General features: G+C 43.4%; 2 protein-coding genes across 8 annotated transcripts in view; one reads left to right on the top strand and one right to left on the bottom strand.

Moving 5' to 3' along the window:
- Fnip2 (folliculin interacting protein 2) overlaps positions 1-12760 on the top strand; it is a 108608-nt gene extending 95848 nt beyond the window's left edge. For all 7 annotated transcript variants that reach the window (XM_029475398.1, XM_029475397.1, XM_021157839.2 and 4 more), the window contains 3 exons: positions 3504-3704; positions 6987-7102; positions 9481-12760. In XM_029475398.1, the coding sequence (XP_029331258.1) occupies positions 3504-3704; positions 6987-7102; positions 9481-9559 (396 nt within the window). In that variant the 3' untranslated portion in view covers positions 9560-12760. The remainder of the gene's footprint in view (positions 1-3503; positions 3705-6986; positions 7103-9480) is intronic.
- Positions 5132-14595, bottom strand: part of C3H4orf45 (chromosome 3 C4orf45 homolog) — a 121045-nt gene continuing 111581 nt past the window's right edge. The window contains exon 5 of the mRNA XM_021157841.2: positions 5132-5271. Within this exon, the coding sequence (XP_021013500.1) occupies positions 5236-5271 (36 nt within the window). The 3' untranslated portion in view covers positions 5132-5235. The remainder of the gene's footprint in view (positions 5272-14595) is intronic.

The raw sequence follows: 14595 nt of genomic DNA, 5'->3' as shown, positions 1-14595 counted from the left end.
TCTCTCTCTCTCTCTCTCTGTCTCTCTCTCTCTCTCTCCCCCTCTCTCCCCTCCCGCTCCCCATCTTCCCTCCTCTTCTCTTTTCTCCTCTCTCTCTCCCCGTTTCTCTTTTATTTCATATATATGAGTGTTTGTCTGCATAGAAGCACATGTACCATCTGCATGGCTGGTCTTTGCAGGAGACGGCAGATTCCCCAGAACTAGAGTCACAGACAATTGTGAGCTGCCACATAGGTTCTGGGAACCGAACCCAGGACTTCCACAAGAGCAATATGGCTATGCCATTTCCAAGAAAACAAATTGCAAGAGGATACTCAAAAATAAGGCACGAAAATGCAATGATTACAGCTATATCTTAAAAGTACTATTTTTAAAGAAGCCAGACATGAAATTCTACAAAAGTTAGAGCAATAGTTCTATGTAGGCTTAGATTTTTCAAAACCTCTATTTTATTTAGGGCTCTTAAACACTTCAACCTCCCTTCTAACCCACTGACCAGAGTAGAGGAAAAGGAAGCTTAATAAGGAAAGGGTGTGGTGGACCTGTTTAGAAGAAGTTTCTTGGGGGGATTCCACTCTTCATTGTCAGGATACCAGCAGTCCAGTTCAACAGCAAACACCAAACATGAATCAGTAGCAGTGGCTTGATCCAGCAGAAACAGCAAGGCCCCACCAAATAGGCACAAGCAGTGGAAGTTGCCAGAGGCAGCCGGAATACCACAAGACGTTCTTTAGCACATTTCTCTCTATGAAGTGAAGACCAGAAAAGGTCACGTTGCATGGCTTAGCAATTCAAGAGCTCCCCACTGCAACCCCCTGTCTGTGAGGTTTCATTTATATTCTTTCTAAATATTGCTCACCCTCTCAAGTGTCTGTTTTCAGCAAAACATCACATGCCCTTTGACCAGACAGCCTCCAGGAAAACATCACGTGACACAACTGAGTTAAAAACACCAGAAATTTCCCCTTCAGTTCTAGAAGGCATGTTAGTTGTTGCTGGGATAACTAGCTATAGAGGACTGACTACAAAGGAACTTGAACTTCTGTGGGTCCAGCAAAATTCTAATACATGATTTATGACAGTGGGTACACAAGTATATACATTTCTTAAAGCTCATCCAATTTACATATATAATTAGTGAATTGTAACATGTAAATTATGTCAGTAAACAAGACAAAAAGAGGCCCAAAAGAGTCTAAAAGACAAACTTCCAACTAGCATACCAATACCTTCCAACATAAAATGATGGACACATGTCAGTCACATGAACCATGGGACACTTGCATAAAGCTGGAAAGACTTCTAACAGTATGACTAATATTTCTAAGAAACAATTTCATGGTAAAATCGATCATTAATTTGATAAAATTAAATGTAATCATTCTATTATAAAACATCACACCTATATATTATTTATGTCTGTACCCTAAAATTTTGAGATCAGTTTTAAAAGTCAGGCATTAAGAAAATTAATCAGAAAAACAGCCTTTCTGAAGATGTAAGAATAGAATATTTATAATATCATAATTATCCCCCCTAAACTAGGAGAAATAACTCCAGATGAAAAAAACCAAGTAGCTAACTGGTAAACTGCCTCCTATAGCATGTGGGTGCACACAGGATCCCGGGACTCGGTGGGTTCCTGTAAAATGCTGCTTTGATACCAATTCCTGGAGCACATGCAAGACTTGAGGCTTTGGGCTTGCTTGGATAAAGACCATCCCTGGGGAGCTTTTACCATTTTACCATCAGCTCCTGCTACTAACTTATCACATATATGACTCACTAGCTCAGCTATTTAACACCTACAGAACTACAAAGTTTCCATCTTGGATAGCTACAGGAAGGCAATGAATTCAGAGCAACTACAGGCAGAGCAAAAGCCTAGTTGGAGAGATGAGATATTTATGAGGTGAGGCCATTTTTTCTGATGTTTCAAGGTTGTCTTAGTCTTTTTCTGTTTCGGTAATAAAATACCCTGACAAAACTGGCTTAGAACAGAAAGGTTCATTTTGGCTCACTGTTTGAGGTTATAGTCTGTCACTGCAGCAGTCACAGCAGCAGGAGCCTCAGTACAGCTGATCACATTGCATCTGTGGTGAAGCAGCAGAAAATAATGAATGCTTGTGCTCTTCACTTTCTCTTTACAGAGTCCAGGATCCCAACCTAGGGAATGGTGCCGCCCATCATGAGCCAGTCTTCCCACCTTTTATATCCCAGTCAAGACAATCCTTTACAAGCATGCTCTGAATCTCACTTGACAACTAAGATGAATCATTACAGATGTTTATACCGTATGACACAGTTTATTATGAAGTATTTTAACATTTTTAAGTATGTGTCTCAGCGGCCAGACTTTGACCTTTTAGATTCATCAAGTCCTCAGCCTGAATATAATTATTAGAAATGATTGGTGTGTACAACCACAGTTACTAAAGAAACTTTGCTTAACAATTAAAGCTATAACTTTAAGGAACTGGTAGTGGTGTGTATACACATGTGTGCACATGCATGCCTGTATATATGGAGGCCAGAGGTCACCCTTGAGTGCATTGTTCCTTAGGATATCTGTCCAGCTTCTGATATTTGTTTGTTTGGTTGGTTTTAAAGGTATATGTGAGTGTGTGTGTGTGTGTGTGTCCATGTGTATGTCTGCTACACATAAGCAGGTACCCACAGTCATTAGATCCCCTAGAGGTAGTTACAGGCTGTTGTGTGCTGCCTAAAAGGTGCTGGGAACCAAACTGCTGTCCTTTGGAAAGACAGGGGGTTCTCTTAAACCATTTCTCCAGTCCCATCTACCTTGTCTTGTGAGACAGGGTCTCTCACTGGGCCCAGCACTCACCAGTTAGGCTCGGCTGACCGGCCAGGTGGAAGTGTACACCACCATGTCTGGTTTGTTTTTTAAAAAAACATGGGTTCTGTTCATACAGAACTGTCTCCTTAGCCCCTAAAGGATGGAATGTTATCTTAACTAATCTTCTTACTGGAAAAATAGCAATAGGATCCTTCAACTTATTTTGATTTTCCTCATTCAAAGTGGGAATACAGTCCTTCATAAAGACAGTAAATTTAATAGAGTAAATGTTGGGAAACCATGTCCTTTTGTATAGCTGTGAACTCTTAACACCTTGTAAATTTTCTGAAAATGGTATTTTGAAAAGTGCCATTTTCAAAAGTTTTTATTTATGTGGTGTGTGTGTGTCTGTGTCTGTGTGTGTGTATACATATATCATAGCAGTTTTGTAGGTCAGAGGACAATTTTAAAGAGTCTCTCCTTGTCAGGCATTGAGCTTGGATTTTTGACTTGCTAAGAAGAGCCTCCCCTCTGAGCCATCCCACCACTCCAGGCTCGTTAATTTTAAGTGCTGCCTCAGTGGCACACCTTCCCGAGTACCTGTAACGCTCCATGCTCCTGCAGTTTGCACCTCCATCCTCTAATCTCAGACAGAGCCTCTGTCCGCTCTGAGCTGGAGAATGCTGACCCACTGTCTCTCTTGCAGCATCCAGTACTCGATGAGCCCATAGCCGAAGCTGTCTGTATCATTGCAGACACTGACAAGTGGACTGTCCAGGTGGCCACGAGTCAGCGGAAAGTGACGGACACCATGAAGCTGGGCCAGGATGTCTTGGTCTCCAGTCAGGTGTCCAGTTTACTTCAGTCCATCTTACAGCTCTATAAGCTTCACCTCCCTGCTGATTTTGTAAGTGTCTGGTCTTCTGTCATCAATAATTATATAACTGAAAAATAACTTTTATTCAATATTTCGATGATAAAAATCACAAGTTCAGACAACATCATTTTTAATATATTGAAGGTTCGCGTTAAGGAAAAATGAAACATGCAACATCAGACCTGCAGACAGGGCAGAGCTTTGACAGTGTCTTCTGAACAAAGCAGAGAGTAAAGTAGATAAGGGGGAACTGAGCCTAGAAAGAAACGTAAAGTCCTCCACTGGAGAGTGTCTAGCTGGGTCCGAGGCAGGCCAGCCTCTGAAGCGGTCATAGTTTCTTCTGTGCTGTGAGCATCCTTACAGCACATTCCAGGTGAACAGAAACACTTCCGATCTGGAAGCTCTGTGGAAGAACTTAGACATGACGTCAGCTATTCCTTCCCAAGTGGGATTTAACCATCACTTCTGTAACAGTTTTAAATAGAAAGGAAGAATAGCCTAGAAGGTTCTAGAAAATTATTTGTAGCTCCTCCCTAGTCCATGGGCTATACTTAACAAATTTCTTTGGATATGTGGTATGTGTGCAGAGAGGTTGAAAGCATCTCCAGAGAATGAGAGAGAAAGGTTTGTCAAGGAGAGGAATGAAAGGCACACAGCTGGACAGTGTGGTGATGCTGGCCTTAGGGACACTACGTGGCAGTGCCTGCCTCTTCTGCTTCCTTCCATTCAGTGCAGGGTAGCTCTCTGCAGCAGAGCTTGAGTTCAAAACATCCCTCTGTCTCCTAGCCTCAGGAAATGGCACAGAACTATTAAACAGCAAAACTGGAAGCTGAGTATCAGGTTTTCCACTGACTGTCCCTTCACCGGTCACCTCTCAGGTTTTACAGCCAGGTCCTCAGCTGCACCTCTTTCCACACATGGTCAGAATTTGATGCAGGCTTTCTAAAGGATGGGTGTGGACACTGTCACGTTGGAGCGGGTCAGGAAAACCTTGCAGTGTCCCTGGGTTTCACTCGGCCATCACTACTTGTGATGGCTTTGAAGCTTAGGTTTCTTGTTTGCAACATGAAGATGTTACAGATATGCTGTAAGGATGCTCTGAGGACCAGGGAGGAAGTGCTGCCTTTTTCTTTTTTTTTTTTCCAAAAGTGCCACACCAGCACAGGCGGCATTAAAAGCCACTTGCATTATATATTCACAGTCAAAGGGTGGGCATGAGAGCCAACTCTGAGTTCTGCTTCTGTGCTGTGTCCCCTCTCAGAGCCTCAGTCCCCTTACCTGTACATCTGGAAGGATGAATAAAGAGATGAGTCTGCATCATATGCTGAGAACAGTTAGTTAATTCATATGAAGCACTCGGAATTGTGGGAGATTTTACAAGCCATCAGTAAGTTAGTGTGACTGTCACGTCTCGGTAACAGTTCAATAGTATGGATGGTGTAAGAACTGGCAACACCTTTCATAACAATCTTTATTGGCTCTTAACTGAAGCATGCGCTGCAGGCTGGCTGTCCGAGGGGTATCAGAAGAAGCACCAGGCTTAGTATGATCTTATTTTCTCCTAGAAGTATTTGTCCTGAGAGTTGAATTTCCATTTCTGTAAGGGAAGGAAGAGATATTAAGACGCTGTGGTGGTGTGCTGCTGTCTTTACAGATGCTGACGTTGGACTATCTAAGACATGGTTTTCATTGTCTGACAAATCTTAACTATCAAAGCAATAAATTATAGAACATCCCTTTCACTTCATTTGGTAGAAGTGTACATGACCACTTTGTAATGCGTGAATGACTTACCTAGGAAAACCAGAATCCAAAAGAATTCCATCTAAGCATTACTTACAAGTGAAAGGAAAAAACAGCTAATTTTTAGAAGTTAAAAATTGCATTGCATCTCAGGAATAAAATCTTACAAAGAAGGGAAAACCACTCAGCATAATTCTATTTTATTAGGAAGCTTTAAAAAAATATTTTTTGTAAATGTGGGGTTTTTTTCCATTTAGTATACATTCCTAGACCCACATTGTATCATTTACTTTTTCTGTAGACCAAAGATACTATACATAAACGACTTTAAGACTTAAAGAAGTCCTTTGGTATCTTGTAACTCTTATTTAAAACTTTGATTTCACTTCATAACGAACCAAAACTTGGTAGAAAATGTTTCTGCTGCTTCCCTCTGCTCATGGAGGGGACCATTTCTGAGAAGCTTGGTGGTGTCCCTCTGACTTGAGCAGTACTTACAGGCTGTTGGGTTCATCCCTAGCACACTAAGATGCTAACCAGTGAGAAACTGAAAAGTGTCCACATCTCACAGACACTTTGCCCTGACGTTGATCAGCCCCGATGGTCAGGACCAACATTTTCAAATGCATCTGTTAATCTTTTTACCTTGAAAATAAGAGGCCTAATGGTCCAGGAAGAAATTATGCATGATGGAATTACCCTGCCAAAGCCATTGGGTATCTCCCAGAGACGCTTGGACGGCTGCCTGCCAAGTGCAGAAACATTTGCTGCTGGTGAGAGATGTAGATGACTGCGGTTCTCTAACCACCGAGGCTGGACCCCATTCCTAGGGTGAAGATGTGCCCCAAATCATGCCTCTCTATTGCTACTAAAGACCTGTTAAAGGACACTCTCAATCCTAAAATAAAAGTCTGAAGGGACTTTGTTTCAGTCATTCTGCTTTTGGGAATATATTGTGCCAGGACAATCTGAGGTATAAGAAGAAAACAACTAAAAAATTTTCCCCCAAATTATAGCCCAAATGTAGGTTGCCCCCTGGCTAAGTAAATAATGGTAAGTTAACATTCTCTAGAGCATTGGCCATAAAAATGGCAGAGTAAGGAACTCTTAAATATGAGATTATTAAGTTTCTTTGTGACGAGAAATTTTTGTGAATAAAGACATAAAAACGAGTACAAAAATAAATCCATTTTTGCAACCCAGAACTCACTAGGATTTTGTTGCACATAAGGAGGAATATGGTGCTCAAGAGACTGACATTGACGATGGTATTGACCAATCTATCCAAGGATAGAGTTGACAATTTAAATGCCAAAAGACAGGGGATGTTCATACTTACAGAATGATTTCAATTCTGTAAAATGTTTTCTTTTAAAGATACTAGAATAATATTATATAACAATATTAATAGCTGATTTGTGAAAAACTGAAGCTGGTAGTTTTGGGGGGTTTATTTGAAAGGGGGACAATTATAGCTGTGTTTGTAGAAATAACTAGAGAAGCCCCACTCAACGATCCTGGTGGATGCTGTAGTTGTAGTGCTCATTGTGAACGCTGTTGCCTTTGCAGTGCATCATGCATCTGGAAGACAGACTGCAGGAGATGTACCTGAAGAGTAAAATGCTTTCAGAGTATCTCCGGGGACACACGCGTGTGCATGTGAAAGAGCTGAGTGTGGTGCTGGGGTAAGTTCTGTGAAAGGCTGGCCTTGCTGCTAGGCGTACTGGCTGTACTTTGGTGCGGGACACACACATGCACATGACCTATGGCCTGTGTCATTCTCTACCTACAGGATCAGTATTTATTTCTCACAGTGCCCAGGGAAGCTCAGAGCTGTGCCCATTCCCCAGTGAGTTGCAACGTGTAGGTTGGAGTGACATTTGATCTAATTCTGCCTCTTCATCACTAGTGACACTATAACAATGCAAAAGTCACAAGCTGTGAGGAGTAGCGGCAGCTTGTCTCATGTGGTGGAGGAGGTGGGCGGCACTTCTGAGGACGTCCTGAGCTCACCCCACACAAGGGAAGACTTACTCAATACTAAGGACGCACACTATCTTCTGAGGGCATTTGTCACACTTTATCTACAAAAACTTCTGACTCCACTTTCATTTCAATAGAAATAGCCGAAAGGACTATGCCTGTGAGGAGCTTCCCTCCTGTTCCTGACATGATTCTGCTAATTTGGAATAAGACAGTACTATGCCTATGTCAACCTTGACATTTTCTACTAAGCCTGATAAAGTTTTGGTTTTTATTGTTAACTTTGTTTTCCTTTTTGAACAAGCTTCTTTGTTTGTTTGCATCACTGTGTCACCTAGGCTGGCTTTAAATTCAGAATCCTTTAGCTTCAGCCCCTCCACTATTAGCATTACAAGTATGTGCCACCGTGCCTGCTTTGCAGCGTGTTTTTCACTGCTGCTGCTGCATCTATCTTGTGTATATGAATGCACTTGCAGGCCACATATATGCCGATGCACTTGGAGGGCAGAAGAGGCACATCGGATCCCCTGAAGCTGGATGTACAGGCTGTTATGAGATGCCAGACACGTGTGCTAGGACTGAACCCCAGTCTTTTGGAAGAGCACCATGTGCCCTTAGCTGCTGAGCCATCTCTCCAGCTCTTACAATTAGGCCTTGAATTCTTATCAGATTGTCTGTCTTTTACAGCTAGATGAGACAGTTAGCTTTTCCTATGTCTTAGTCATTGTTCGGTCACTGTGAAGAGACACCATGACCAAGGCAACTCTTATAAAGGAAGCATTTAATTGGTGCTGGCTTACAGGTTCAGAGGTTTAGTCTTTGGTCATCATGGCAGGAAGCATGGTGGCACACAGGTAGACATGGTGCTGAGGAGGTAAGGGTTTGATATCCTGATCCATAGGCAGAGACAGAGAGAGACTGAGCTGCCTGGCGTGGGCTTTCAGAACCTCCAACAGGTCCACTCCTAATCCTGCTAATCCTTCCCAATAGTGCCACTCCTTGGAGACTAAGCATTCAATGAGCCCACAGGGACTGGGGACTGTTCTCATTCAAACCAGCACCTCTGGCATACGTTCTTTTGGGTAATCCATTTTATAGTATTTTCCCTTTTGGAGGCATTGAGCTTTCGCAGTTAACTTGTAAGCTACTTCTGCTGGTTTTCCTTCTCAGCCTCATACTGTAATCCTGCCTCAGATGCCCCAGTGCTGGATCTGTTCCTGTGGTTACAGGACTTTATCCTACTGTCTGACTACGACAAACGGCCATTCACAGTCTTAGAAAAAGATTGAATTATGAGAGAAACAAGGTATATTCCTCAAACTGAAACCCTCCGGTTCTCTCCTTCTCACAACACCTACAGCAATTTACCAGAGCATATTCTATGCAGTATGCTGTAAGGATCAGCCCATACCGTGTCCATCTGAAGGGATGGCACCTCTTCCTAGTTTCCTTTCTCTCAGAACACTCAGTAAGTTGCAGAACCCGTTGCTTGAAGAACCTGCCTTGTGGTTTCCTAAGACTGATTTAAGCTTAGTGCAAAAGGAGTATGCCTTCAAGAGGAAGGAGCTGCTGCGGAGGCCACAAAGCACAACATAACGTGGGAATGCAAGGAATTAGAAAAGTCACCTGTGGGCTTCGACTTGGATGTCCCCTGCTTCGGGAGGAGCAGCCTTGTACCCACCCAGCTTCCTCTAGGGCAAACATCCTTTGAAGCAGTGTCTACTGGGAGGTCTTTTCTTTTCCTCATCTCTTTTGCTCACACGTGTTCCTCACATTTCATTTATTTATTTCATGTATGTAGATCTGTGGAGGAGCATGCATGTGCCAGGGTGCACGTATAGGAGTCAAGACAACCTACAAAAGTTAGTTCTCTCTCTCCTTCACTATGTGAGCCCCAGGGTTGAAACTGAGATCATCAGCCTTGACAGCCAGTACCTTTACCAGCCAAGCCCTTCTTGCTGTCCCTGTTTTACATTTTCATTCGTTTAAAAGCTAGACCAGAAGCTGGTGCCTAGAGATAGTACTTTCTTATGAAATGATACAGTTTTAACATACTCTCCTTGAATTTTTCAACACTCAGGATTGAATCCAATGACCTGCCTCTGCTGACGGCCATCGCCAGCACTCACTCTCCGTACGTGGCACAGATCCTCTTATAGCCGACTACAGGACAGCTCTCATTGGAAAATGAGACAGGATGGAGGATGCTCTCAGTGACGGCAGAGGCGTGAGGACATGGAGCAGTCACCCCTCGTTGTTCCTGTGGCTGCTGCCTAGTGGCTCTTACACTGGGAAGCCTGTGTCTACTCCATGCAGTGGGAGTTTGTGATTGTTCAGGAACACACGCCATTGTCTCCCAGGAATCAGAAGAAAGTAACCTTTCTGGCAGGAGGGAAGTGTAAGCAACACTGTCAAACTAGATAGACGTGCCCATGCTGTTGGGTAGAATCCTGAGGGCTGACTCTGGAGTAGGGGTAACCAATGTCTAGAACATTCCAGTAGGAAAGAGTTTCCTGTTCAGACGTGAGAGAGCATGAAGAGTTGCTCTAAGAACGAGTTGTGGCTTCTAGGTCAGAGCTCTTCTACGAACATTGACCTGAAGAAAGCCATGTTGTGCCACTGTCAGCCTGGAGCTACAGCAGCTACTGTTGGACATAGGATGTGGAAGAGGGTTGCCTGTTGAGAAGAGAGTGCTCCGGAAACCCACGGTTGACACTTCTCAGAGCTTCCTGTAGATTCAGCACAGCCACCTGCAGGTCTGAGAGGGATTCAGTATAGCACCCTGTCCTGCCAGGTGTTTTGGAGTATGTAGTCTAGCACTGGAACTCGTCTCTGGCTTTAGTGTCTTTAACCTTCTCCAGAAAGACCTTTTTACCAAAGTTGTTTCCATGAGTTCAGGCGATCTTCCGTGGCTGAGCTCGCCCAGCGCAAGCCTCTTTCCTCCTAGCCGGCTGTGCAGATGTCTGTTTGTGCTGTAAGGGGCCGCTGCCAGCTGGGGAGTGGACTTGCTCTGACAAGGATAGCAGGCAGCCGGAACATTTAGAAGTGATCCACAAGCGATCTAGGTTTTTATATGATCAGTTCTGCACTTTTTAATCCCTCTCGTATTCTTTAAAAAAAAAAATCTTTCTAGAAATTAACTTGACCATTTGTAAAACTTACCAAAGTGAAGAACTGTAAAAGCCCAACTGATCATTGAACCTACAGAACCTTAGTTTACTGACCATAAGACAGTCCATGTTCAAATACTTTAAAAACAAAAATTCTGCTGTTGAAAAGACAGGAGCTATTCAAGTAAAGTCAAACACTGTCAGCTCCTCGGTCCTTCCCACGAGTCTCTGGTGCCTGAGAATGTGGGAGAGCTTCTAGGGGCTCTGTAGTTTATCTTGGAGCAAATCCTGATCCATGTGACATGTCTGTCTCTCCTCATTACAAATACAAGTTAGTGGAGACCATGTGCTCCTTATGCTACTGGGGACAAATGCCTACATCATCTCTTAGAAGTGGGCCAGAGTGTGGACGCTCTCGACCCCCTCCCTCCCTTTCCTCTTTTCCTCCCCCTCTCGCCCTGAGCATCTCTCATTTTTTGTGATATGTAAAAATAGGTGGTTCTTCCAGGCCCTTAAGATTTTTAATTTGCATTTTTGTATTTCACAAAGTTGAAGTGTCCTATTCTTTTACATCTCTTTCCACTTTCTATCACCTGGCATTTGTTTGCTATTTTCCATTTCCTGGCTCCATGGTACCATTGTTTGCCAGGGAGCCCCACATGTGGCCCGCAGAGCTGTCAACGCAGATTTCCTAGACACCTGTGCCAGCTTAGAGCTCGCCCTTCTTTCTCCTGGCTTCTCTCGTTTACACATGGACTCGGCCTCACCAGCTCCTGAGGTTGGGGAGAAAATAGCTCAGTACAGAATCAGTTTGGTCCTCGTGCAGATGTAGTGACATGTCGACAGCTAGACTCGGGGAATTGAGCTGTCATCAGGTTAATTCTCAGCTTCATGAAGAAAGACTTAGCCCAGCACTTCAAAGCCTGAAAAAAATTAAACCTGCCTCTTAATCTAGTGTTCCAAATTTCAGAAGAAAAGTCGGAAACCCTGGGCTCACGTGGGTTATCTCAGCGTCCCACCATCACTTGCAGAGAAAGATGCGCTGCTCTTCTCCTGGCTCCCACGGTGTGGGTGATGATGTGTCCTTTGTCTTAAATTCAGCCTCTTCTCAGAAGCGGGGAAAAACAATAAACAAAGCATCTCATGGACTTGTGCTGACTCGGATGGTGTCATTCTGTCATAGCCGAAGAGTCCAAAAAGGTATCCCACCTAGGCATAACTCAAGGGGAAAAAAATCTTTTTTTAATGTTTAAATAAAGAAATCTACCTCAGTTGACAGGATTCCACCTACCCTGGGTTTCTTCAGCTCTTCAGTCTTACCTGTTAGGTGTCACTGGGCAGCACTCTGCTTGTCTGACCAAGCAGGCTAGCGAGGCACAGCAGAGCAGAAGTGTCTCAGTGTCCTGTAATGACCTCTTCTAGCATGTTGCAGTTTTATATTTGTTAAGTTGATAAGTGATATGAATGTATAGGCAATTGTGTATGTTTTCAAAAAGGACAATGAAAATTTAAAATGTAGCTTCCACACTTGTGCATAATTCCAAAGTATCTTATTTTATCAGTGTTCAATAGCTTTTGTACAGCTTCAGCCCATTTTCCAGACGTGTGCTGTTTTGTACGGGAGGTAACTCATGATCTCACATCTCACGGAGCTGCGTTTACACATCGCAAATTTTTAACTTAATGTGTTTTTCAGAATTAACTTTTTTGGAGGGAGGACATTCCCCACTTGCTAAATGATACTAAACTGTTGTCTGGACTCTTAAAAATCAGGTCTTTGGATTTTATAAACTAGTCTGTAGCTTTTTAGGTTCTTCATTGGTCGGATGTACATAGAGAATATAAAACAACTCTCAGATTCTTTTAAGCGTCTGAAGTTTTCCTTGGATGCACACTTGGTCGGATATTATGTTCACGCAGACTTTCAGCATTAAATTGAAAAGGTCCACTGCTTCTCTTAGTTAATGTGAACCCTTTGTTTTTATTGTGTTTGGTGGAGAAGAATAATACACTTCTTGCCTAAATCCAGAAGCCCCCTTTGAATGTTAATTTTTTAAAATGTTAAAATTTGGTGAACATCTGGAACATGTATTTTCATTATTTTTAAATTTCAGTGTTTTAAAAAGCAGACCATTCTGTGGTGTGTTTTTATTGATCTTTCATTAAGAGAAATTGATAGGACTGGTTTTTGTTTTTGTTTTTGTTTTTTGGCTTTTCGAGACAGGGTTTCTCTGTAGCTCTGGCTGTCCTGGAACTCACTTTGTAGACCAGGCTGGCCTCAAACTCAGAAATCCGCCTGCCTCTGCCTCCCGAGTGCTGGGATTAAAGGCGTGTGCCACCATGCCCGGTGATAGGACTGTTTTTTAAGTGAGCTGTGTGGATACAACTGTCAGTGTGTGGAAACTTTTTCCTAAAACAACATTCATGTGTTATTTCGATCCATTTTTCTGTGACATTTGGTGCAATAAACTTTTTGAATTTATCTTGCTTATTCTCCTAGTGCTGCATGATTTCTTTGTTGCATTTAATCAAATACAGAATCTTTCGGTGACTTACAGTATCTGTTGATGCTCTGGAAGTGCAGGGAGATTTTGATTAGCACCCTGCTGAGTGAGACCACTGGCCCCAGCACACTGGTGAGCTGTGGCACCAGGAGACACGTCCCTGAGCCCATTGGAGTGCCTCAGAGCCAGTCTGTGTGACCTTTAACTGCCCTACCTGACATTCACTAGCATAATAAATCTCTTTTTAATGATCTAAGCTGAGCATTTGTAGTTCCTACCTGACGTAAGCATGTGATAAATTTTCCAGGAATGTAACTGCTGTCAATCCTAGGGTTATGGATTTACTTTGTAAGGATTTTAACAAGTGGTCACTTGATCTTTACTGCAACCTGATGGACTTTTGGAAATTGCAGCAGCAGCAGCTGTGGCTCTTGTAAAAGCAGAACACCAGTACGCTGCATACCTGTCAGTTCGTGCTGTAGCCCTTGCCCGCGTCGAACTCTGTGTAGACATATAGGCATCTCTCCACCTCTTTATATCTAAGCTCCTTCCTCAAAGTACATGTTTACAGAGCATATCCAGGAGCCAGGGCAAGGGCTCAGCAGGTATGGGCACTTGATGCCAAGCCTTATGACCTAAGTTAGAGCCCCGGAACCCACAAGGTTGCAGAAGGAGAGAACAACTCCCAGACCCAGCAAGCCATTTCCTCACTGCTAACTGAGAGATTTTTGCCACAGCTCAACAGCTCCATGGCACATCTTCAGTAGGACAGTAGCCAGGCACTTGTGTGCCACTTATCAACTGGGCACCAGCATGCTTGTCACCTTCAGCTGGCTTTGTGACAGGGACAAGAACCTTCTTTTTGACAAGCTGGGATTCAGTTCCTGAGCACTTCCCCTCTCACAGGGCCTTTCTGGAACCCAGATTAGGCCAGGGTCTCTGTGGCCATGCCTGGGACACCAGCCCTCTTGGCTTCAGTGTCTCAGATCCCCCTTCTCAGCTTTCTCAGCCTCAGTCTACCTTTCAAGCCAGAAAAAAGAACAAAGTGCCCAGCTTCTGTGTATCGAGAAACCATTTTAAGTCACGCCATCTCAAGAAGGCCTTGAGGACACACAGCACAGTCTATATTCTCGTTTGGTTTCCTGCTGCTTAGACTCTTGTGTCACATCATTTAATCCTTACAACTGGCTGAGATGGGTGCTGTGATGATGTCTGTCAAGTTAGCTGGGCCACCATACTACTCAGACCAATACAGGTCAAACACCGATATAGCTCATGCTTGGAGGGTATTTTTTTAGATGAGATTATATTTAAATCAGTATATTGAGTAAAGCAGATACTTTCAATCAGTTGAAGGAGTTAGACTTCAAAAATCAGACTACCCCCCCCCACCACCACCACTGCATCCCCACCCAAACTACGGCATCAGTCTTTTTCTAGACCAGCCTGCCAGCCAGCCCTACAAACTATGGCTGTTCTCACTCCTACAGTCATGTGAGCCAGTTCCTTATAATGAACAGCCCTGTGTCTCCTCTCTCAGTGTGCACAAAGGTCCCCTGACTGATACAAGAACTGAAGAGA

The sequence above is a fragment of the Mus caroli genome, chromosome 3 (genome assembly GCF_900094665.2).
Source record: "Mus caroli chromosome 3, CAROLI_EIJ_v1.1, whole genome shotgun sequence".
Lineage (NCBI taxonomy): Eukaryota > Metazoa > Chordata > Mammalia > Rodentia > Muridae > Mus > Mus caroli.
The sequence above is the reverse complement of the archived record's forward strand: the minus strand, read 5'-3'. Positions and strand labels throughout refer to the sequence as shown.